The sequence below is a fragment of the Perissodus microlepis genome, chromosome 7 (assembly GCF_051167445.1).
Source record: "Perissodus microlepis isolate ML-2025 ecotype Zambia chromosome 7, ASM5116744v1, whole genome shotgun sequence".
Lineage (NCBI taxonomy): Eukaryota > Metazoa > Chordata > Actinopteri > Cichliformes > Cichlidae > Perissodus > Perissodus microlepis.
Window position 1 is genome coordinate 5,543,587 of NC_140467.1, and position 26,741 is coordinate 5,570,327.

At 42.2% G+C, this 26,741-nt stretch overlaps 1 protein-coding gene across 3 annotated transcripts in view; it reads right to left on the reverse strand.

Annotated features, from left to right (window-relative positions):
- The window catches only part of brsk2a (BR serine/threonine kinase 2a), a 175,187-nt gene extending 150,019 nt beyond the window's left edge, over positions 1-25,168 (reverse strand). The window contains exons 1-2 of one of the 3 annotated variants that reach the window (XM_084932974.1): positions 25,040-25,168; positions 24,804-24,904 (exon numbers count right to left, since the gene is read on the reverse strand). In XM_084932974.1, coding sequence (XP_084789100.1) covers positions 24,804-24,897 — 94 coding nt within the window. In that variant the 5' untranslated portion in view covers positions 24,898-24,904; positions 25,040-25,168. Of the gene's footprint in view, positions 1-24,803 lie in introns of all 3 variants that reach the window. The other 2 variants (XM_084932976.1, XM_084932973.1) reach the window with 2 other exon arrangements.
- Between the last annotated feature and the right edge of the window lie 1,573 nt (positions 25,169-26,741).

Consider the following 26,741-nt stretch of genomic DNA (forward strand, 5'->3'; position numbering starts at 1 on the left):
TAATGACCCTCTGTTACCATCTCCTCCATCTCACAACTTTCACATCTTCAGTCAAGCTGGGACAAATGGGGAGAAAAAGAGGGAGAACAGTTCTGGTAGGTGGTAGGCATGCAGTGTTGGTTTGTGTGTGTGTGTGTGTGTGTGTGTGTGTGTGTGTGAGTGAGTGTGAGAGAGAGAGCGAGAGAGAGAGTACGCGAGTGTGTTCCAGCTGCAGCAATAAGCCTGTTCAAGGACACCATGTCTTTTACACACATACACACTTTTCGCACACAGCATTCACCATCTCAGATCTACCTCGTAGGGAAATTAATCACAGCTGGAAATAATATAAGTTAAACACATTTCTAAATGCCACAAGGACTAAATGAGAATATTAGGGAATGGGGAGTTTATGACTGATCAAACAGAAAAGCCCAGAGTTTCTGATCTATATCACATTCATGTTTGTAATAAAATAAATAATTAAAGAAGAAAACAAGAAACTACAACTTGATACAGCCCACACGAAGCATGCACAATTAATAGAATCAAAGCTACTTGGAGACAATGAGTATTTCAATGTGATAACAGTCAGATGTATGCACTGAGAAGCACTTAACTTGCAACTCAAAGTCCAGGGTGATACATCACAGACGACCAGTTCATGTATTTATCAGGGTGATTTCAGCTGGCTGGGAGTTGAAATGATGGCTTCATTTATTGTCAGTGATGCCTTTTGTTTAAGGATCACAGATTACATTCAGCTATGTTCCAAGCAGCATGCGTTCGGTCTGCATGATGTGGGGAGCCGGTGTGGGTGTGGGTGTTGTGTGGCATATTCAGCATGAACAATCGGTCAGGGTAACCTGGATTAATGCATCATTTGGACACACAAGGCACAGCCGGAGAGCAGGCCAGATTAAGCGGGACAATAGAGAGGAGTGACAGGAAAAAAAAAAAAGAAAAAAAAAAAAAAACAGAGGGGGAGAAACAAAGAGTAGGACACAGAAGGATGAATACAGTGATAATAAAAGGAAGTGGATGAATTAGAGGGTAAAGAAACACACACAGAAATGGCTGTCCTCTAGCCAGAAGCACGTGGAAAGCCAAACTCGGGAAAAGCCGGATGAAAGAGGAGATAAAGTGACAATAGGAAAAGAAATGGAAAAAGTGAGAGGACAAATGAGAGAAGGGATGAGAGGGAGAGGGTACTCGTGCCAGAGAAATTGGCAGATTGCTAGAAAGACTGTAAAAAAACACTTTGACCTTGGACTTTAAGATTCTGCGCTTCCACAAACAGACATACATCTTGACAGCAGCAGAAACACACACAAGGACACCGTCAAACAAACTATTTCCAAATGCTTACTAATATGTTTGGATAGATGTTTCGTTAATGTTATTGGGGCCGTCGGGCTGCCAGCTGTTTGACTGTGTGCTTTGTCTGCTCCAATAAAAGCCAAGTGAGTCTGAGTGTGAGTGCCTCTCGTGGTACCTTCTTAAGCCCTCACACAATCAAAACAGGAAAACACATTTCACCCAATAAAACACATCCACAATAATAGCTCCACCACCTCCTGATTCAGTGCATTTCAAATGTATAAAGGACAAAGCAGGTCACCGTAGAAACCCTCACAAATACAAGCTGCCCTTTCATTAGCTGCCCCCACCCCACGCCAACACAGTCACCATACCGAACACTCGCAAATGCAGCATTTCTCAGGGTCAGTAGATTCATTATGATTTAAATCTTGCAGTGGCAGCACTTTTTTTTTTATTTTTTATTTTATTCCCATTAACACAGAGTCACATATACAAAAAAAACAAACAATTAATTTAAAAAACAATTGCTCAGGCTCTTAACTTTTTCACACACGTATACATGAACACGTAGAAAGTCTCCTTTGTTGCAGTGGATGACTGACGCTCCCAAGGTTTCGGCTCCCTCAAGGCCAATTCACAGAGTCAGTCCCCCCCCACCCGTTCACCACCGCCATATCACAGCTGCCCCTCTGAAGTGAGAACTCCAAGCACCCCCGCCCACCTCCTGCTTTAAAGCGACTTTAATGCCGCAGGGGCACAAAAGGCTCACACATACATACGATGCCTTCAAATCTCTAAGCCACACCAGCACAGTCAGAGAGGTCGGGCTAACCTTCAAAACACACTCTTTGGCTGCCCTAGTCATTCCTTCTCTCTGGTTTCAGGTCATCTCTGGTTTGTTGTGGACAGAAGCATCACCTCAACTAGAGATGGTGGCACTACATCTACCTATATAGCATCTAAAATGGAGCCACAGGTGGTGGCTCCAAGTATTTCCCAGCAAAATAAGGATTTTAATCTACCAAGGTGTTCTGTGGTGTCAGGCACAGAGTTCTTAGCTGCAGATCTTTTCAGTCCGCAGACGTGTGGCTTCTATCAGCCACTTTTTTCCCAGAAAATCCCACAGAGGGGACTTGAACTCTTGTTCTCATAATCTTCAACAATTCATGAAGAAATAGGCAGTGTGCCTAACCATCTGAAAATGGCCAAAGACATCAGACATCATAAAGCTGTTTTCAACAGTGTTTTGGTACGAGGTCCAAACAAATGTCAGAGCATCCACACACTAGGGCCTTTCTTTTGTTCTCTTCAAGAACAAGCACCAGCGTACATCATTGAACTTTTACAGCCCTATGCCCCTAGTAGGTCCCTGAGGTCTTGTGATCAGGGCCTACTTGTTATTCAGTATACAAGACCGAAAACCAAGGGTGATAGAGCTTTTGCTACTGTGGAATTCTCTTCCTCAGAACTTAAGATCTGCAGACTCAGTGATTACTTTTAAAAAACAGCTAAAAACACATCTTTTTAAAATTGCATTTTGTTAACTTTTGACTGTTTTTGTTTTATACTTTGTGAAGCACTTTGTGATCTTTTATCTAGAAATGTGCTATATAAATAAAATTTTACTTACTTACTTACTTTCTTTCCTACCATCTCAGCAGCAGTCTCTCTTTTCAGCAATTAACTGAAATAAGACCAAATAGTAGACCAGCAAGTCTTTCCAAGTGGTGCCTAACTTATGTTACAGTCATAGTGTTTGTCAAAGCACCTGCTACAGCAGTCAACTACTTTTTTCTGTGTCCTTCTTGCAGCCTAATAGATGCCATCATTTCTCCGGTGTCTTTGTAATAAGATGATCATTCCCCGGCATTGATTTTAATTCTGTTTTACTACCAACAGATGGTTAAAGTGCACCATCAATGTGAAAACAGCAACATGAATCGCTTACAAATGGGAGGCTGGAATGTAACTGGATTTGCTTGGATTGACTCCTTAGAAAACTTTGTAAGTTTCAAGTGTCTGCAAAGCACTTCAAGCCTAAATGAGAGTTGTTGAGAGTTATTATGAAGGTTAGTGCTATGGCAGAATTTGGCTATTAATGAGTGCTTTCAGTTTAAAGACTGACAGACTTTTCTTGGTTCATTAAAAAAAATATATAAATATAGTGCTGCTCCTTGTCACTAATATCTGTTTGTCAGGGTCATAGATACTTCTTGTTAATATAAACTGAGCTTACCAAGGTTATGCTGGTAAAAAAGTAAAGTTACTCAACTATTAAAGCATCTTTGAAGGCTCAACATTACCCGTGGTTCTAATAAACAAAATTACATTATAAAGCATTGTAAAAGTTTGAAGGTTGACTATCAGTCAGCATGCCTATGCACTTTTAAGGGCATATAAACAAGGGTTTGTGTGTATACCACACACATAGAGTACTTCCCCTTTCGGTATCTGCTATGAGATTTTCCCAAGCCTGAGGTATTCAATGACCCACTTTCTCATACATGGTCATTCACACTCCATGCTCCTAAAATTGCCCTCTGTATTTTAATCAAACCCATCTTTTCTCTTGCTTTTCATATTTAATGCCAAAAGCTAGCCTCCTGAACCTTCTCAACCTCTCTAAACTGCCAGCATCCCTCAGTGCTGCCAGTTCTACACAAACACACCTCTCAGTGACTGACACTTCCACTCAGCCCATACCAGCGGGAAATCCTGGAGCAGCGTTTAAACGCTTGGTCAAGCTCTATCTGAGTGTGGTGCTATGGGCTTGACAGGAATCAACTACAGGGCTCTACAGTTCAGCAACACACACATACGCAGTTGCCACTACCAACTCCCACCACCTCCCCACAGCGCTGACAGAAAACAATCTGCAACCAGATGATTCACCTCCATTAGGCTGCAGTATAATCGTGAAAATAGCGATCCTTCAAGTGCATTGATAGGGTGGCTTGTCAATCAATGGTGATGAGGAACAACAATAACAAAAAAAAGAACATTTTAAAATCAGCCTGGTGTTAGAAGAATTCTAAAAATCTTATATATTGGTGAATGTGCAGGATTCTCATGGTTGCTTAGCTCATCTGATACTAAGTGTAGACCTGCAATTCACTGTGGTGAGTTTACAGTATTTGGAGCCATGACCTGAAATGATACTCTGCAGTACTTAGTTGTATTCACCCTGTCTTCACCCTTATCTTAGCCTTCCTAAGCACCTCACTGATCCATACTGCCTGCGGCTATACTGTGCATGACTGTCTGTTAGTTTGTGCGTGTGTGTCTCTACCTTACGGATATATGGGTACGCATGTGTGTGGCGTGGGCATTCATATGCCAGTCCCTAGGTGTGCTTGTCTAACTGCTTGAGTGTGTGTCTGTGCATGATTGTTATGTCAGTTTGAGGAGCACCAAGGGACCACTCAGGAAGAAGCGCCCGGGGCACACACACAAAAACACATACACTCTCCAGCCTAAAGTGCAGCACAGCTTGGTTTGTAGGACTACAGGGTCCCCATGCTAAGCAGCATCCATCTTTAGAAAAAAAAAAGGGACAGGTTAACACACACAGAGGTGTCCGGAACATAGCATAATCAGCATGCTGATCAAAGCATTTAACTCTAGCTGAACCTGGCTCAGTCAGAGTGATGTTTTAAACATAAATCTGTCTTCCTTTGGGGGGGGGGCCGTCTCCCTCTTTGTATGTTTTAACCTTTATTGTCTCCTCATGTATTCTTACAGTTACAAAAGCAAAAAAAACAGGTTTAGCATAATTAATAACATGCCCTTCCTCATAGTAAACAATTTACTTTAAGTTATACTGATGATAAAACAATTGATAAACAGGTGCCACTCAAAAATTTAGTTTTTACAGGTTTAATCTTATTAAATCATTAATTTAATTCATTTTTTCCATCAGTCTACTTCAGCATGCCATACACATTTTTTATTTATCCTAAATAAATAAACAAATCAAATTTGTTAGTGCTCACGTTACATTTTGCTAACCTTTCTTTGTTGTCTGACATGTACACTGCAATGAACCTGTTCATATGATAGGGCATGGTTGGCCTTTACCTCTTTCCATTTCACTGTGTTTAACCTGATCACATAGTTCACTGGCTCTCTTGCACCAATAGGCCAACTGTAGCACATACACACAGGTCTGTGACATTAATGAGTTATCACAGTTGATAGAAAGTGAGGGGGAAGACAGAGTCAAGAAGAAGCTAGGGAGAAAGACACCCAGTGCGGCAGGAAGGAAGGGTAAGTCAGTGTTGCCTCTTTTTAAAGGCAAATGTGCCCCAGTCCCTATTGTTTCCTGGCTGACAGGCAGCTATGGAGGGGGGGGGGGGTCATCCTGGGGATTCACCAGCTCTGAGGGGGGGTGGGAGAAAAACAGAAATACAGAAGCAGAGGTTGAAAGGGTATAGGCAACATTCAAAGTGAGTGAGAGTGTCTTTGTGTGTGCACATCTTCTGACAGTAAGTGATTCAGAGAGGAACAGTGACGACAGTAATGACTGTTCCAACCCAAAAAAAATTAATGGATGCCAGACTATTATTATTGCTGTGCCTGCAACAGAGTTTTAATGTGCACACGTGCATGCACATATGAGCAACGCATGTGACCGTGAGACTGACACCCATTTTTCAGAATGACCTCAGTCAGACTCAGACCAATGTATAAATCCAGCCTCTCTCTTCGTAGTAAGTAATGGCAGGCTCGGAAACAGCCTGAATATGCATTTGTAGATATGTAGGCATAAATAAAAGATGATGTAAAACCAGAGACTAAAGAGCGAGAAGCAGAGTGAGCGAAACGTTGGTAGAGAAAAGTAGCTGAATACTCGTTTCCCAAGAGAATCACTGAAACACAGAGACATGCTTGTGATTTTGACCTGACCTTTGAGTAAAGTCTGGCATTAACAGAGTAAGGCCAGCCAGCTCTCAGTTCTATAAAACACTGGGTTTAGTCCATATACTTAAACACTTCAGCTGTTAAAGAATAATGCCGGGCAACAAACTACGTAACATTATGACATGTAAAAGTTCTACTCAGTGTGTTCAAATAAACACTCCACATAAATAGTCTATTCCCCAAAGAGCTATTAAAGGCCTTCTAGTGGTTAGAAGCTTTCTATTGATTTTTAACTAACTTCTGGGTTTTATTCAAACACTACTTCATGGTTTATTCTGACAGTAATGCTATTTAAACCTTCTTTATCGCCACATATCTTTCTTTTTTCCCCCCCTAAAAACCATTCACTGTGTCCCAGCATGATTGAAATTTCCTATCATACCTCGTGGCAGATTAAAATACTGCACTTAGAAATATGTGTCCCAATGTGAAATTGGTACTCGAGTACAACAAATGAAAAAAAAAAAAAAAGAGTAAAGGACATACTGTATTTTATCATTTCTTATTATCCTTCAAATGTGGCATAATAGTAGGCTGTGTTGCTATGACAGACCACAGGCTTTGAGAAATGAGCAGCAAGTGACTATTTTGTGTGAAATGACTGGAAATAGGCAATGATCATCTTAGTCACAGATATTTTAGTTCCTTTGTGTTACGTGCGTTGGTGAGAATATATAAAAAGCGAGGCATCACAGACACAGAGAGCTTGGTCAGATCGCCCAGCCGTCTGTGTTTCTATAATCTGTAATTGAAACCAGTGAATCACTGCAGGGAGTTAGTGTCCTGTGTTCATCTAAAGACTCATCACTGAGGGAACAGAAAGAGAAGAAAGAGGCGAGTTTATGAGCGCCTTACCAATGAGGTAGCTGTTATTAATGAGTCGACAGCAGGGTAACAGCAAGAACCAAAAAACAACATATTTACACACTTAAACAGCACTGTCCGCTTTATTAGGTACACACGTTCAACTGCCTGCTAACACAAGTCTCTAATGAGCTAATCATAGGTATGTAGATATAGTCAACAGAAATGGATGAAGTTCAAACCGAGCAACAGAATGGGAAAGAAGGGTGATTTAAGTGACTTTATATGTGGCATTATTGTGGGTGCTAGACTGGCCGGGGCTGGTCTGAGTATTTCAGAAACTGCTGATCTACTGGGATTTTCCCGACAAACCTACCTCTAGGGTTTAGAGAGAATGGTCTGAAAATATCCAGTAAGTGGCAGTTCTCTAGGTAAAAATGCCTTGTTGATGCCAGAGGCCAGAGGAAAATGGCCAGACTGCTTCGCACTGACAGGATGGCAAGTAAACCAAATAACCACTCATTACAACCAAGGCATGCAGAAGAGCATCTCTGATTGCAAAGCACTTCGAATAGTGAAGTAGATGGGCTACAGCAGCAGAACACCACACTTGCAGCCACTCCTGTCAGCTTAGTGCCCGAGGCTAAAATTCACACCGAAGATTGGAAAAATGTTGCCTGGTCTGATCGGTCTCAATTTCTGCTGCGACATCATTTAAACACCACAGCCTGCCTGAGTACTGTTGCTGACCATGCCCGTCACTTTATGACCACAGTGTACCCATCATCTGATGGCTGTTTCTAGCATGATAACAGCCATCAAATGGCCTACCACGTCACCCTATCATGTCAACATGGAAAGCAATGCAAAGCCTCTGAGCGGTGCTTCTAGCACCTTGTTTAAACTGTGCCACAAAAATTAAGGCACTGTGAAGGCAAAAAGGGGTAAAAAAAACAAAACAAAAAAACAGATAATAGCATAGAATACCTAATAAAGTGGCCAGTGAATGTATATACTGTAACTGTGTTCAGAGCTAGCTGAACACACTTACACAGTTAATCGGTTCCTTGCCCTACAACCATTCCATATTGTACCACACAGACTTTCTCAATGTCAGCTTGTCAGTGAATACTCTGAGGGCCTGACTCCATCTGACTCCTGACACACACAGGGCCTGCCACCACAAGGCATACACACACACACACACACACAGACCTCTGCACTCAATTCCCCCCTTTCCTTCAGACATAGGCTGCCATGGTGACATCAGTCAGCCTGTTGGCATGGTGACCCTTCCATCACCAAGTCAGGTCACCTTGGCTCACCCGAGCACCCTACCGGGAAGGTTTTGCGAGTGTTTAATGCGCGCGTGTGTGTGTGTGTGTGTGTGTGTGTGTGTGTGTGTGTGTGTGAGGATGCTTATCTGGCACTTTTCGAAAACCTTGTGGCGCTGTGCCACAACTACCCTCGCTCTACCTGGGCCGCCTGTCTTCTTCCTCCATTTCTTCTGTTACTCGGTTCATCTTTTCACAGCTTTTAATAGATGTCTGATTAGTGAGAGAAGATTACAAACTGTTTGCACAAAGTATGCATAAAATAATATAATGTAATTATACTTATTTGTTTTTATGGGTGCTATGCGTCAGGAAAATGAATTGTGGAGTTATGAATGTGGAGTGCTTCTCAGGTTGCATAACAATACAAAGGGCAGCCATCTGCTTCACCCTGGCCCCTGGGTTAGCAACGGGACCTAATCCACTACATTGTTTGTGTATTTACGTGCATGCATAAGGGTGCGTGTGTGGGTGTGCCTGCATGTGTATGTGTGTACGCCTAATCTGCCGGTGTTTTCATAGCACTCGAGTGGATAGCTGGTAATCTCACAGGGCTGGGCCTGAGTGAGATTTAATCCTTGCAGCTAGCCACCATCTCCTTTTCTCTCAGGCCTTATCCATCTATTTTCTTTCTTGTAAAGATGGTTTTCTTCTTTTTCCTCCAAATAGTTTACCTTTCACTTTTCCTAAGTGTTATATCCATGATGATATTCTGTTCTTATTCTGCACTGATCTGAATCCCCATTAATGGTCTGTTTTCTTCATATATTAGAGTGGTTTTCTCTGAATATTTGTATTGCCAACATGTCAAATGTAAGAAATAGCTTCTTTTCTCTGGTTTAGATCGTTTATTTGGGGATTTTTGTGGAAGGACAAAAATCTAAGGTTGTCTAAGGAAGTGTGAAGACAGACCATTGGACTAAGACATTTAAGTGTTGTATTTTGGTTTTAAGGTTTTTGGGTGTTGGGGGTTACATACCAAACTATTTATAACTTAATCAAATCAGTTACTGATATGTTTATTGAGAATTTAAAATATAAATTTATTGTCATTGCATAAAGAACAACTAGCATAAGAGAGTTTATGAGTGCCTTACCAATGAGGTAGCTGTTAATAATGAGGCGACAGCAGGGTGACAGCAAAATTTTAAAAACATATCAGCAATAAACTGCGATCGCTGACAATTTCTGTGACATCTCAGAGATCACATGGGCCTTTGATGACATAACCGTCCTATCATTTATAGCTAACCCCCAAGTGTAATGTGGCCTGGAGTTTCAAAGCCCCAGTAACAGTTATAAGAATGAATGAATGAATGAATGAGGTGCGTCATCAAAGCCAGCAACAACACTCACTCTCTCTCTCTCATACACACGCACACACACAGTATGCTAGTTACCATGGTGACCATATGACTATAATGATGTCCAGCAATGAGGGTAACCAGGTATAGAAGAAAACAGTATGCACACATGCGCGCACACTATCACACAAACAGGCGCATGCACAGTATAAAAATAACCGGCACTCCCACTCACTCACCCGCGTGTACTTCTGAATAAAGCAACTCAAAAAAAAAAAAAAAAAAAAAAGCAGCATCTTTTTGCACTCAAGTGTGGTGTAAAGATATATCAGTGTTCATGCGTGGGGGAATGTATGCATGGATGGGTAGGTGGGGTAAAAGGAGGGTGACTGAATACAAGCCAGGTGGGGGTGGGGCTGGTGGGGACGTCAGCATCGCTGTCTTGATTGGAACCTCTTGCTGTGAGATGCTGACATGCTGTCTGAACTCACCAGGTGTGCCGGCACACGCTCCCTGCTCGGTTTGCTGCTTTGTGTGTGTCTGTGTGTGTGTGGATGCATGTGCGTGCGTGATTATATTCAGGGACTCTGTGACAGATAATCCTTTGCATTTATCCACATATGCATTTTCCTCATTGACTAACCCATGAGCCAAGCTACAGGCAGTATATTTGTGCATTAGTCTGACAGGCCAGCCAGACTCTCTCTCTCTAACACACACACACACGCACGCACACGGTGACAGCATTATACGTACACAGCCCACCAACAATGCCATCTGTGTGGGCAACCCTTATGTGACATTTCTGACAGTTAGGGAGGCTTGAGATGACAGCACTCGTGCATGCACAAGACATATACACCAACACATGCAGAATTCCTCCTCCTCTCTGCTTTACAACTTATACAAAAAGACTCAGGGTCACTGATAGAAGCGCAACATTGGCAGTTAGAGGAAAGAAAGCTTTAAAGGAGGCCAAGGGAGTAGGCAGGTGGTGTTTGTACTTACTGAGCACACAAAATTATGTGCAACCAGGCCTTTCTATTTCAGTATTAGGCAGAGCTACAGAATACAGACATTTAAAAAGGATTTGGGGAGATAATAATACTGATGGAAGGGAAGAAATTCATTTACAGCCTCATCGATTGTGTGCAAAGACTAGGATTAGGAATTAAAGATAGGAGAGACAAGTAAGGAAAAAAACTGAGGGTTGCTCACTTTGGACTTTAGATTTAAAGTCAGAGGAAAGAAATAATAAGGTTATAAGAATAAAGATACTTAGAGAAGGAGGCTGCTATGAGGGGATGAAGATACTATAGGTGAGAAAGTGGGGAGGGAGTGATGGAGGGAAGGGGTCATTCTTGAACTCCATTTCATTAACTTCACAGCGATAAGCGAGGATATAGTAGAGACCTAGGCTAGAGAGGGAGACATGTTAACCGATGATCCCATTAGGCTGAAAAGGGGTAATACAGAGAGATGGAGGAGGAGAGGAACAGCAGGGTGACGCTGAGAGCCGCAGAGAAAATGGTGAGGGAGTTTGAGGACAGGAAGGAGGAATTGGAAAGGCAGGGTAAAATAAAGGAGAAGCGGATGGAAATGAGGGAGGGGGTGGAGAGAGCGAGGAAGAAGTTGATGGAAAAAACCAAAGCAAGTGGTGCAGGAAAAAGCACCTTTGAAAATGGTTGATAAAACCCATTAAAAAGACTTCAGCTCTTAGTTCAGTCTCACCAGTGTGCTTGGCTGAGAATGTGGATCAAACTCAGATATTACTGCAAGCTTGGGGAATATGGGAAACCCCTATTAAGGCAAAGCGGCCAGTGTTTTTAATATGATGGGGATCATTTGCAATGTTTGGTTGGAAACATGTGAGCACTGAGGCATTCTGAAGCTATTACATGTCCAAATAAAATAATCACAGACTAATGTGGCGTGGCTTAATTAACTTGTTTTGCTAACTGGCTGAACCAATATAAATGTAGGCCATTATTTGTATTATTATAATTGGGCTAATCACTCATCCAGATTATTAACATTCAAAGAACTTTCGAAGTTAAATATTGTCTTGTCATCAGCTTCTGCTTTGCCATTGTGGATGTTGGGTTGTGCCACAATGGATAATGTGGGTTACAAGATTTAATATGCCAAATGGACTGCAATGTGATAAAGGCTTATATATTATATGATAAATTGACGAAATCAAACAGGGTTGTTTCAGATTACAGGGTGAACAGCTAATAGAGGCTTTAAACTTTCCCTGCAATACACTCCACAGCTAAATGAGGTAATATATCACTGAATAATTTGCCAAATATTTAACTGCTTGAATAACTAGATGTTAGAAAGAATAAGGGCTAGCCTTGGTAGAGTGCTTTACAATGCTACCAGTTCTACTTCTACTGAATGTAATTTCTAAAGAGAAAAGTTTAAGGTCATGATGTGGCATTGTGTAAAAAATAATAAAGTGAAAGAAGAAAAAAAAACACATCAATTTACTCATCACGCTGACTATGGAGAGTAAAACTGGGTCTCCTCAGCAGTAATAAGGTTAGCCATGTCCCATGGGGACAGCATATTGAGGAGAAGAATCTGATGAAGGTTAAGCCCCAACGACCCCCACTTTAATCACTGTCATTAGCACCACAGGCAACTCCACTCTGACCCCATCACCTCAGGGCCTCAGAGATTAATCACATACAAGCTATCACTGTTATATCTATGCATATGCTTGCTCACAGAGTAACAATGCGGTGTATGCGTATTCATACATGATGAACACTCCCTGCATGCGATTTGGTGTTGCAGAAATGAAATTTTACACATGCGTCCACATAAACAGAAATGGATAAAATCCACTTAAAACTGAATAGTAGCTGTGTTTGACATGAGGCTCTAGCCATTAAACCGAGACGACACCCACAGGGAGACCACTAATCACTCTGTGCTTATATAACACCAACTAGATGGAGGACCCTCATCCCCAATCTCCACCAACCATGCTTAGCCTCTCCATAAGACTTCAGAGACTGCCTTGTGTGTGAGGGGCATGTAAAGGCAAGATCAACATCAGGCTGAGAGCCTGTGTGAACCCGAATAGGCCTGATGCGAGTGCTGGGAATCGGTTAATGAATCGCTCCGTAGTCTGGACACATAACTTCGGGCCCCGGGAGAGGGCCTCGGTGAGCTCTCTGTACTCATCTCTCACCTCCATGCCCTCATACATGGGACTTCTCATACGTGACATAAAAACTGCTGCAGTATAATTCACAGGGAACAAGAGCACTTCATTAAAGCGATCTTCAAATGGGGCAAGGGCAGCAGAGAGGGTCTACTCCTAAAGTCAAACAAGACAGACGGGGGTAAATTAACTACTTCTTTTAGACGAGTGAGAAAATTAAGTACATAACGAATGAAGAGGTTTTTCTTAAAGATCAACATTCTTCTCACGACGCTGGTCTGACATACAGTCTACAGTCTACTGTACATGTTTTAGAGAGGGAGCAGCGAGGTGTCCATGTGCAGCTCAGCCTGTTTATAGCGCGCTTAGAGCACAGAAAATGTGACTTTTAATTAAAAGGCCAGGCTGATTTAGTGTTGTACTCCGTTAGAGACAGCGATAGAAAGAGAGGGAGAGGGTGATCGGGGATGAAGTGTAAGAAGAGAGGAGACGCAGAGTAAAGCAAACACACACCCAGCCAACAGGCACATCTCTCGCTCAGGTTTAATGAGCCTGATCTAGCCTGGACCCCTTCATCGGCTGCTACGATAAACTCTGGAATAACAAATCATTACACAGGCTCAAATTATGTCCGCATGCAGGTGCGTGGAAATTTATTCACGAGTCTGTCTGTCTCTCGTTTCGCTGTATCTGTCAGTGCCGATACACAGAAACACACATACAATGAGCACCTCCAGGTAAAGGTTAGAATATTTCATAAAGTCTCATTACGGAGTGAATATAAGAGGCTGTGGTATAATGACACTGGTGAAGACAGAGTAATAAATTCAGGTCCCTTGCAAGGCTAATCAGCTCAAGTTGTACAGACACAGTCACAAGCTTAAGGGCATCAGAAACGTGAGTGAACAACATCAAGTAATAATGCAGTGCAGTTCTCACTTCTGTTTTATGCTGACAAACATATGAAATGCCACGCATTACAAAATCTCAGATACATAAAAAAAACTTTAATGACAGATAATAAAATGTGAGAAGAGGCCACATTAAAATTACACGCACACACTTTAGTCTTATATCATTGTCCAATTACTATTAGTGTCTTCCCTTGTGGTTTGTTACATGAAGTATGAGGATACATTCAGAGAAGATCATTCTTTACAAGCAATTACCAGCACTGGCCCATAAAGCCAACACAGGGTATGCGTCTTTCATTAGATGCACTGTGATAGCCTCGGTTCACATCAAATTAACCCATTTACGCACACACCCATGAATGGCTGTGTGTGTGTGATTTACTATTTTTAATGTTACAAATGGGGTCTTTGGTGTGTTACAGTGAGAAAGATGTGGAAACTGAGCTTGAAAAGAAGGGGAGGTGGTAATCTTATAAGAGTTAATGCATTATGCAAGGTTAATCATATATACATACATCAAATTTCATTGTATATTAAGCCACGACCACTATAGTGTGCAAAAATGAAAGCCTGATGTAACGTATGAGAATTTTTACATTCATGCTTGCTTGTGTGGGTTAAAATTTATGTGCATATTATGTGCAGATTGGCAGGTATATACTGCAAGGGGAGTATATGTAAAGATTTAATTGAATTCCTTCTGCTACTATGCAGGCCCACAGCACTCTGGCTTATCTAGCCCTGAATTGCAGCCAGTGAGATCTAATCGTGCTGCATGAAATGAGCCCTACCTGAGCAGAATGGCAGTGCGAGGTCTGAAGGCTGCAGGGGAATACCTCCATTAGGCACAAAGCGAGGAAACGAGGGAGCAGGAAGAGGAAGGGTCAGAAAGGGAGACTGTGGCAAGACATGTACGGACAGAGTGTAATGGACACAGAAATACAAGAGAACAGGAATGAATTCTGAGGTTACAGGTGAAATGAATTTGGAGATTACAAGTGTAAGAAGGATAAGTTCAGCTTTATTATTTATCCATTGACATCCTAGGTAGTAATTTTAAATATTTTAAATGAAAGCTTTGGTTTGGTCCAAGTACTGTCATTTAAATGTTTCCCAAAAGCGATATTATATAAACTCAAGGTAAACTTGTACTGTCTGCACCACAGCAGACGGGTTGAAAGAGTATCATATACGGACAGTAACTGTCATAATGATTATAATAATGTACCCATGAGTCATGCGGTGCCACACGCCAACCTGCATATGCCGTCAGCTTTTCTACAACACGCAGCAGTGTCTGCAGAGCCAAATGGACACGAACACACTGTTGACTCACAATCATGCTCTCATTCCACACCCTATAATGCATCAAAACAGCACCGAGGATAGAAAACACAGCTGACCAATCAAAATAACAACTTATTTGGGCTTGGCCACAATCGTACCCCCGGCATGTGAAATTACACATGAAGAGTGTGTTTCTGTGTTGCTATGGCTACTGACTCATCACATCATAGCAGTGAGAAGATACATGTGCAATTTACAAATATACAGACTGTATGAAACACTCCAACGCGTCTTCACTGACAGTTAAGTTCTTGTGAGGTGAAACGGAGGACGGGAGTGAAGAGTAGAGGAACAAGCCTCCTAAATATCCTACGGGCATGAAGAAGTGTGTGTACATGTTTGTGTGTCTTCAGGCTCTGTACCAAGAGCAATCCTTCCTGCTGTGGATGCATTTCCACCACTGATGCCGTAGAAGCTGTGCTGCAGCCATTCTTGTATAACTAAAAAAAATCCACCACAGTACTGCTACACAGCACATTCCAGTCTCTGTGTGTGTGCTCGTGTTTGTGCACCATGTGCAACTGTGCATCAACGTGGTTGGTGTGCATGCTGGATTTGAATGATAATAGAGGCACTGACCCTGAGAGACGCTTTACTGCTGTGACTCTTTTTCTCACTCAGAAACTCTCTCCTTTGGCAAGGCTGTACCCCCCTTCCTCTCTGCCTCTCTCATGTTCACCCCTGTCCCATGAGTTACAGCCCTCAGATGCTGTTATGTATCGACAGAGAGCTTGTGAAATGGGAACACGCAGTGCACACTAAAGCTCCAGCAGTCAGACCAGTCTACACACGCTCACATACACACACACAGTGGCATAACACACAGCAACAGCCACCGCAGAAGTAAGCTGCTCTTAGCAATGAATAAACAAAGCCAACTAGCTGGGATCGAAAGATGAAACAACCACTGACTTCATCTCTTTTTTATTTTAACAATTACCCCACAAACTGTCTAATTTGTAAAAAAAAAAAAAAAAAAAAGTGTGAAAAGGGAAGTGAGAAGTAAGGTAAGAAAGCAAAATTGCAAAACTTTAAAAAAAGATAAAGATCTGACACCAACAAAAGTCGGGCTCCTTTGAAGATATTTTTTCATCAGTACTGAATAGATTCTATAGGGCTTCTATTTACTTCGTCTGACTCAGATTTTAAGCCTGTTGAAGGAAAAATAGAGCTATTCATTTTCAACTGCAACATAAATGTGAGTTTTAGAGTTAATAATCTATGAGAAATCTATCTATGAGAATTAATTTAATATTTCCAGTCAGTTCATATGAGAACATTAACAAAGGAACAACAACAGTACAGTGGTAATGATGCATAATAAATAGCACCTAATCTTCAGTCTAATGCTGTCCCCTATTAATTGGTGTTAAATAATAATAATACAGGGAGAAAGCTAAATTCTGGTTGGCGCAATGTCCAAATAGGAAAACTTTCTGGTGGTATTAAAAGATTTATGCTGAAATACTTTTACAAACTAGCACAGTACTGCAAGGCCACAGATTTTGAGGAAAGTAGCACTGGATGAACCAACAATTTAGGCCAAAACAGGGAAAAAACACATTCAAAACACACATTAACTACAGTAGTAAAGTACTGACATTTAGCTGTCACTGAACTGTTATTTCACAGCATAGCTACTGTAATCTACATTTCCAGCCGAACACCGGAAACCACAAACAAACAACAATCAAAGCCTACACACAAAATAACTTAAATAAACACCCCTATACTTCTAAAGTAATAATTTAACCGAATCTTTGAGCAAACCAAAGCAAAGATTGTGCAAAAATATGAAGCAGATTGTTTTTTTTTTTTTTTACCTAAAATGTATGAGAATAATACAGTTTCTGAATTTTCCCAATAATTAGTTACACTGTACTAGACTCACTGTCATCTCAGATCAGTTTTCATCCTAATTTGTAGTCATGACAGAGGATGTGACCTGGCAGCAGGCTCAAAGCACTGGCCCCGTCTCTGATCGAGTGGCAACACAAAAGAAACGGTTTGTTTTGGCCGGACAACTGTGGTACACCTGTGATCCAGGCCCATTATCAAACCAAACCTGTCCTCTTCCCTCTCTCGATAAATAACAGTCACCTTCATCTTTCACGCTGGGATAAAATGAGTTGAGCTCGCAAACATTGTGATAAGTCTCTTAAGTCCGGCCAAGTGTTAGAAGTCAGTGTCAAAGAGACAAGAAGGCAGTGCAGGTTCCCGGTTTGTGACCAGTCATGCTCATCTAACCTAATCTTATTGAGGCCTGTCTGCTTCACTTCACATGCCGAGCCACGTCTCAGGTGTTTCGTGGATGACATTGTGCTCCATATCCTAAAGAGCTGACAACAGAGCGCGTGGCAGTGGAAACTCTGAATGCATCACAATTACCCTGCCCCTGCCATCTGGGATGCGCTTCAGTCAGTAAATGAGCGCACATTTTCATTCATGTATTTTTTTTTTCTTGGAATGCAGTCCAAAGGGAGTTGCCAGCAGGTCTGCAAAAGCAAAGGCACCAGTTCGTGCAATTTAATAGTCATTCATTCAGTGTATTCATACTGGAAATTTTATTATACTTCAATAAGCAAAACTTTCCAGGCTAGCTGACTTTCTTAATGGCAAAGCATCCCAGGTGAATTAGCCAACTTGGCTAAAAAGAATCCTAAAATGACAAGCACGACTCTTTCATTTAACTTCACACTTGATTTCCAATGTATTCATTTAGTACACAAAGGCTTTTAGTGTGCATCTGCTGATATTTGTTAGTTAATTAAAAAGAAACAGGAAGATTCACAAAATTAAATATACCACTTAATATGCCGCAGTATAAGCCTTTTAAATAATGCTACTTAACATTTGGAATCTTATAAAATTTAATTTAAAAAAAATATCTTTAAATTCACATCTTGCATTAATGTGATGTGTGTGTTTTTAAAAACACTGCAAAAGTCAAGGTCAGTGGCCCACTCCTCTACTTTTTAATGGATAAGGTACAGCGCGACAGACAGCATTGGAGGGGGGATGAGCGCAGAGATTCCCCCCTGATCTGAGGACAGCGTGCCAAGGCTAACTGAGCTGACAGCAACTAAAGCCGAGGCTCCCCACATGTGCTAATCTCACAGATTTAAATGGGAACACAGCATACAGCGCAGAGCACAGAGCAGGGCAAGCCGGTCTGATCCATGACCGTATGTCTGAGCACACGCGCGAGCACACGGCCAACACACACATGCAGCATTTCTTCAAAACAGTCGTTCACAGACTCTTTTTCCAGAGGCATGTAGCAGCGAGGCAGGGAAACAGAAACAAAGACAAGCTTGCGAAAAGCAGCGGAGGACTTTGCAGCATGACTGTTACGATGCTAACTTCAGATTGCAGCCACTTACAGAGCTAGAAAGCGAGAGGAATGAGAGCAACAGAGACAGCATGAGAGACAGTAAGAGGAGAGAGTATTCCCTTTATTTCTTCATGAGGGAAGACTGGGAACCAGCAAGAAGCAGGGAAACCATGACAACCAGACAGCCAACCTTGGCAACCAACCCGGTGTTCTCACAGTCAGAGCCAGACAGGCAGCTCAGCAAGGGTTAATCTGAACTGGGAGAGGAGAGAGAGAGAGAGCGAAAGAAAGAGAGGCTGGCTGATTAAGCCAACTGCTGTGCGCACAGACGTTTAATACATTATAGTGTCTCCTAAATGCTCCAAGTTAACACAGAACAAAAGATGTGGCAGCTGACTTGACTGACTGAAAAGCTGACTGGCAGCATCAAACATTCACAGAGACTGCGGCTGGTGGAAGGATGTTTAAAAGCCGAACAAGAGGCATGTTTTACTGAACAGTGACTTTGTTTGAACAGTGCAAACAAAATCAAGTATAAATGTAACAATTTTTGCACCGTGAAAAGAAAAATGGTACGTTTCTGCTCGCATTCTCAGTGCTACGTTGCAAAACTAGCAGTGTGAAATTTTAAATAGTGCGAGACGATAACACATTACACGAAACACAGAAGCTGAGCAGAAGTGGGGACCTCGGTGATAGAAAGAGAGAGATATGGACAGAGTGAACAGATATTGTTTGCGTGGGTGTGTATGTGGCCCGCTGTAACTCAGGGAAAACAGACCGTAGCATCACGTCGCCCTAACCTGATTCTCCATGCTATGTAATGTAACAGAGATGTAGTGACAGCACATGCACTGAGTTAGGTTGAAACCCAAATAGGATGTGATGGGGCCTGTCCAAAAAATACACACAATAAATAAACACCCTCATTCATGATCAGCCACAGAGACTATTCCAGCACTCCCGCTCTTTATTCACTGTCCTCCCATTTAAAGACTGAACCCTTTCCTGGCCTGGAGGTCAGCAATAGAGAGATGAAAATCAGGGAGGAGGGGAGAATAATGAAGAGAATGATCGATACTTTGCCTTAATTAATAACCTCCACTTCAGTCAGAACATTCACCACAGCTTCATGCTCTCTCGGTTCAAGGTTCCTCCTTCCCTTTGCCCCCCCTGCACCAGTTCTCCACCTCTTTCCTCGTCATTAATCTCTGAAAATCGTTGGCTACATACATTCCTCCCAATCGATGCAATTCCACTGAGGTCTTGTCTGATTTACCACATGGCTGAATCCCTGTATGAATCTTGACTGGCCATGGGGAAGAGGGACAGAGAGGGAACGAGATGGAGCGAGGGAGATGAGAAGAGAGGGACATTAAATGACAGAGACCATCATCATTATATAACCTCAGCCAACGATGCAGACTGTGAAAAGACTACATTCTTGCTTTGAGTTACTTAAAGAACCCATAAAAATGACCAGAACATTGAAGCAACAGCCTAAATACACATTAAATATATATTTTTATCCAAAATATAACAACCTAGGTGAGACACGCACACATCTCCCATTATTTCAGATACATTTCAATACAGAGGGAGCAGGGCTTCAGCTTTAGCCAGACAGCCAAACGGCTGAGACCGAGGAAGCTTGCCTTCCTGCTCTACAGCTCTGATCCAGCCTCCTAACATGAGGTGCTATCCAGCTGGGAGCAACAGAGTACAGCTTTTGGGTCAGGGCTTCTCTGACCTGAATCTTTGAACAGGCCCCTTGAAACATGGGCCTATCATCGCAGCCTTTCATTTATTTCCCCTCACTCACCAATTTTAGGTCAAACCTGGCAACTTTTTCTGGGTAATCTTGTGAACACGGGGGAGTAAGAGAGTTGTGTTTGAGCTTTTTGTGTTTCATTTTTTCTCCTTTTTTTTTTTTTTTTAAAAAAAATGGCAAGGAGGCTATAGATCACCTGTAGTACGATCACCTGTTCGATTCACAAGACGCACACGTGTAAGCACCCAAATGCATTTCACTTTTGTGGATTTGCCAAGTGGCTTTTCATTGACAGCATTGAACGAACATGTCCTAGTCACTTGTCATCATCAGGAATATCATGTGTTGTGAAACAGTATGGATCTATTTCACCTGACAGGAAATCTTTGGGAGTGGCCGATGAACTAAATCACCGGCTTACTAGCTATCAATCAATGCAGAATTAACGGTTGTGCATCACCATTGCACCAGGCTCCAAGAACAATCTGGGTAATGTATACATGGATGGATTTTCCTCCATCGTTCATACACAAAGATGCACAAACACAACCCAATACTGCAGATAGTGAAATCGGCAGTTGGCGTTAGAAACCAGCCGGCCCTTTGCTGACTCTAAAACAGCGAGACCAGCTAGATGCTGGCTCCAATGCCTGGTAAGTACAGGAAACCCAAAACAAGAACTCTCCAGCAGATAGATAAAAGCAGAGAGACCTAAAGAGAGAAAGAGAACGCAAGACACAACATCACGCAGAGCTTTTTGTCAGCTGAGCAGTCAATATGAAAGTCACTGAAGCACAAATGATTTCACTCTCTAAACGTCAACCAAAGAATCAAGGAGCCTACACATCAACCTCCATCGCTTAGCCTGTCAATATCCAAGTCTAGCATATAAAAAAAAAAAAAAAAAAGCGATTTACGCTGGATTAGCATGCAGTGTTTTCCAGACAATAGGCCTCTATTTCACTAATCAACAGCCTTCAGGAACAAAGTAAAGGCAAAGCAAGGCAGTGTTTTCCAAAGCATTAGGGAACAGAGCGGTGATTCAGCCTGTGTTAAGTCAGTGCACTGGCAAAAACACAAATTAAACATATTCAGCTTTGTCAAACAAAGCTACACAATTTTGAAATGCAAGAAGGCTGTGACTGCAAATCCCAGCGTGATGGAGACATTCAAGTTCTACATTTTAATAAGGGTTTTAATAAGTGTTACCTCAGTCTCTAGGCCATCGTGACGCAGATTAGAGGCTCGTGAAGTTAATATAGGATATAATACAGCCTAACAGTGCATGGAGTTCAACTCAGTGTTTGACAGAAAGTAAAGCTGAATGGGAATTCTGAGAGAGTAAATGCACACATACACCAAATACAAATCCAGAATCCACAATGCAAATGTTCCACCTTCTGCATCTATTGTATGTTTCTTGCCCTCATCCTGTCATCCCATGGCTACCAGAGCTGTTCATAGGATGTTTTAGGGAAAAATCTAGTGAAAGTTGTGAAACACAGCTTCTCAGATCCTCCATAGACGCTAAAATGAGACCGGTTCGGCCCTGTAGCTAACTGCAAAGACACCACGTGTTAGCCAAAACTTTTAGCCATTAAGAGCACGTTTTGTGTTGGGGTAAACAACACACATGTAAATAAAGGCTGAGAAAGTCCAACTGAGAAGTAGCTTCAGTCAGGTTTATATCATGCATAATGATACAATCATTAGCCATGTGTGCATGTTGTTCATGCTAATTAGCCATGTGGAGGTGTTAAGGATGTTAATCTGGTGAGCACTGTGGTGTTTAAATATTCTTCATGTAAAGCATGAACCAGAGTTGCATCAGGATAACAGGGTTTGTCTGTCTGTCATGATCAAATCATGGTGAAATCAAAACAAATTATGAGTTTTTCCTTAGTCTTCCCACCACCTTCCAGAATGAACAAAATCTTGGATTTTAGGCTCATTGACTACATAGAACCGTAGACACAGTGCACTGGGCAGGTTGGGCCACAACCTGGATTCCATACTTTTGATGCTTCAGCCCCGATAAGAACACTCAATATTTCAAGACTGCTTCAGGCCCCATCTTACACCTGACAAAAAAACGTCATACACATGGTCTACAAGTACTGAGTAAACACGCTTGCTCTTCTGTGACAAGGGAATATATAGAATATGCATCCCACTATTTGTACTGCATCACTGCAAAAGAGTATATGTGACTTGTTGTATGCAAGCTGCACAGTAACATGAAGGTGGAGTTTGAAAGCCAGAGTGGGACAGGAGTTAGAATGCTACCTTTGGGCCACGTGAACGTGTGAGTAAGAGCTGACGGGGCTTTGGCTGTGTAGAGGATTAGATCAGAAAGCCAACCAGAATTACTGAGGTGGCCATGTGTGTGTGTTTATGTGTATATGTCAGGACAGGGCCTAATCACTTAATGAACACGGAAAAGCACAACTCCTCTGAGCAGGATCGCCAGATCTACCAGAGGGCTTCCGCTTTCTCCCCTCCAATAATACCAGCCAACCATAGCCTGGGAAAGCTCACAGAGGACTTTGCTCATTGGACAGTCTCAGCTGCCACTTGCGATTAAGACCAGCCCATTGGGTGCACTCAGTTGCCAGGCCAACCCTTTCCGTGGGGCCTGGGAAAAAGATCTGACAGATTAACAAATGGTAAATGGGAGAATGGGATATTAGGCAGTGTCATTAATCTGAATAGGTTTGGCATGGACTAGCACCACAGATGCCAATAACCAAATGAATTTTCTAACAGAGAACATGGACAAACACATAACGCTGGGCCTGGTTATTTCAGTGCATATGAGCCCCGAAATGTAATTGAAAAACCAAAGCAAAAGCATTCAAACTAAATGACTGTTATTCAATTAGAAAAAGCTGTCTGACTGAAAAATGTTTTAAAAAGTAAAAACCTTTTGATAAATTCAGCCCAAGTAAGTTTGACAAAAGTTATATTTTGCAAGCTGACCTGTAGCTTGCGTACTCCATACTAGACTTCAGAGGAGAGTGCAAAACGTTCATCGAAATCTGCCCCAGCATTCACATAAATACACACTGTGCCATAGATTACAGAGACAACATATGATTAAATATCCAGCCATGGAACCAGCTCTGTACCATCATAAACACACATTATGGACTCCTGAGAGCTATTTAAAAGTGAGTGAGGGGTTCCTGTAAACACAAATGATAAAATAGAGGATGTGAATACTGAGTTTATTATTAGGTTGTTTTAAAAATCAACTGCTGCATAAACTTTAACTACGACTAATAGATCATATGGAAATCATTATGCATCGCACTGTGCTGGTTAACAAACTTTTATTGAATCCACCTGTGGGCGTCATGGTGTGAAACATGACTCGTTCAAATATCTTCTACAGTTAAAGAGGGATTATGAAGACGTGCTCCCTCCCCCCTCAGACCCACTAATGAACAGTGAGCGCTGGTCAGGTGACTAAGTGGTCATTTTAAGAAAGCATACTGTCTGAGAGCACGCACAAACATTTGCACATACACACAGGGTTGCTCAGCATGACCAGCTGGACGGGCTAGGGGAACTAACGCCTATTGTAGCCATTTTAGACAACAGATGGGAAGAAAAATCTACAGAGAGATAGTAAAAGAGCAGAAGAAAAAGTCCCACTCCCTCTCTCATTCTAAGTGCTGCTGAGCTTACAGAGCATGCTGCATCACTCCTGCTATTTCTGCCTACACAGGGCTGTGCCTGCCTCTCCTTTCACATGGCTCCACTGGCTGCATGTACTTGATCGCAGAGGATTCTCACCGTTCAACAGGGGGACGTACTGGACAGTGATGTGCTACTGCCTTGTGGGCTACTCATCACCTAGCGTGAAATATTATGGAATCGAGACCTACTGATTGGAGAGAGCATGTGCCATGCAACTTTAGAAACTGCAGTGTCATTGCTGTCTAGGCTCAGATAAAGCATGTGACTCTTATAGGAAGCCCAGTCGCATCTCCTGGCTGGGGGTGTATGAATATACATCAGCGTGGCTCTTATTTCCCAGCTCTGTGAACAGCTCATCTGTCAAGGTGGGACATGTTACTCCGTAACGGAGGAAACCCACGTATTGCAGCCAGAGCCTATAGGAGAAACGCCTGCCTCCCCCTTGCGTACCTGCGGACTAAGAATAGATCAATGTATCAGGCAAATCGGGATTAACGGGCGTTGTGCTCCAATCACAGAGCACACGCACACACATACAAACAGGGGAGCCAAAACACAAAAAGTTCATTTTCATTGCCCATCACACTGTTATCATTTCTGCTGCTGAACGGCTTCCACGCTTGCTCCTTAATTCACACACACATAGTCCAACGCCAACGCACAGCCAACAAAACAATGTAAAGCAACATCCTGTGTGAACAATGATTATATCAGACCGCTGGCGAAACAACCCTCCAAATTCCCCACAAGGCTGGGCAGGTGTTTGTAACTAAGCGGTTAGTTATTTGTCACCTGCAGACACCCAGCCGGCCAAATTTCAACTCGCTGCGGAGCGCTCCGAAAATAAATTGTGCAATTAGAGAGGATGCCGCGAGCAAGCTGTCCCAACTAACCTGTCTGTCCTTTTCCGAGCGTCTTCTCCAAACGGTAAGGTCCCACGTAATTGGCGTGTTGGGCACCGCTGTTGTCTTTACCGGATGATGACATGTCGAATCTGTGTGAAAATTAGACACTTTATAATAAAGCGCAGACAATTAAAGAGTCCTGGCAGGAGGTCCAAGCCACCGTTGTCTTTCTTTTAACTCCACAGCCTCTCGTCTTCCTCTCGCTCTCTGACTCTTTTCCCTACCTCACTCGCTGTTAGAGGAGGTGAGGCTCTCTTTTCTGTCCTCTTTTCTCCTATCGCTGCAGACGAGCCGCAAGTGCCTTGAATATCATTGTGGGTGAAAGCTGCGCTGCCGCTGTGCGTCTGTGGGAGGTGCTGCCGAGTACTCGTGGATGATTGACAGCCGATACAACCAACCAGAGCACCGGATCCCCTCCTCTGCCGCCCCGTTTCTTGTTGCTGGAGGATTTTTGCTTTTTCCAGAAGAGCTGCAGGTTGTGATCTTAAAGAGTTTAATCCCGAATGAACAGTTCATTAAAAGCAAGGTAAGTGCCTAATAACATTTAAAACATAAGCCGCAAAATTTAAATGCCCCCGTGAATGTGCCCATCAACTGAAGCCTTTTTAAAAAATAAGAAATATAATGTAAATCTTCAACTTAAGCCCAAAATTTACATCTACTGTTAAGGAGCTTCTCTGATCAAGTTCATTTGAAATTCTTCAAATATTTGTATGTTTACTCTCTGTTGTGCAATAAAAACCCTTTATCCATGATTATTCAAATATGTCTCACTTTCATTCAAATACTCCACTCAAGTATGCAAATATGCTGAAAAGAAAAGCTTAAAAAACTGATTTCAAGTTTTCTCCTTACAGGTCACAAAAGGTCACTTGCACCCGCACATCTTAAATTCAGATTTATGGTAAGCACCGAGAAGCTTTTCACCTTAGGCAGATGAATGAGATAATTTTTGCTATCTACAAAACGAAGCTGAAATATCCAAGTGAAATAAAAATTAGTGAAAGAATTGTACCCTGATTTCTACGTTTGTTGTGTTTTATGGTTTCTCACAGGCAAACCCGTGCAAGCAGTACACCGGTGTTATATTAAAGCTAGACTTAAATTCATTTGGGGTCATTCAAACACAAATTTATTTATGAATGTGCACCATGTGAGCATAATGTGGGGGGAAAAATCCATAAAACAAGATTTTAGGGCTAACTTATGAGGTTCAAATTCCCTAATGACACTGAAATTAATCAAAATAACAAAAGCAGTTGTCGCGCAGTGATTCTGGTTCTTGCAGGGTCTGAAGTCCTGAGACTGTTACACATTTGCCTTTCCCAGTCTTGTCGACAATAAAGACTGAACGAAAATGAAATGCCAAAGCTACACCGCAATTAGTCCAGACGGCATCTCTCATGAGAAAGCGTTACAGCGCTGATAAATATTTATACTGACTTTATTAACTGAGGACCTATTAATGCAGCTAAAACCACAGTGTAGGAGTTTCTTGTCTCTACCTCCCCTTCTTCCCTTTCTTTCAGTGTCCTTTCTCTCCTTTTATGCTCCTCTGTCTCTCGCAAGCGCGCATACACGCCACGCAACACACACCCACACAGCGAGTCGAGTGTGTGCAGCAGTGGGAGAGTGTGTTGGCCCTGTGATTCATTTCACACCCCACTGGTCTGAGACCTGTGACTGTGGCTCTGGCCTCTGTCTGTTCCTCACACCCTGAGAGAGTACAGGTGTCAGGGGACACATGCAGGGGAAACACACGCACATATATTCATGCACATGCACACGCACAAACACAACTGTGACCTCTAGTTGCTTTTTTTTCCTTTTCCTTTTTTTTTTTTTTTTTTTTTGAACAAAACAAGGTTGAGGAGGCTGCTGAAATATTAAGCAGCAAGAATTGCATCAACACCACACTGGAGGTTA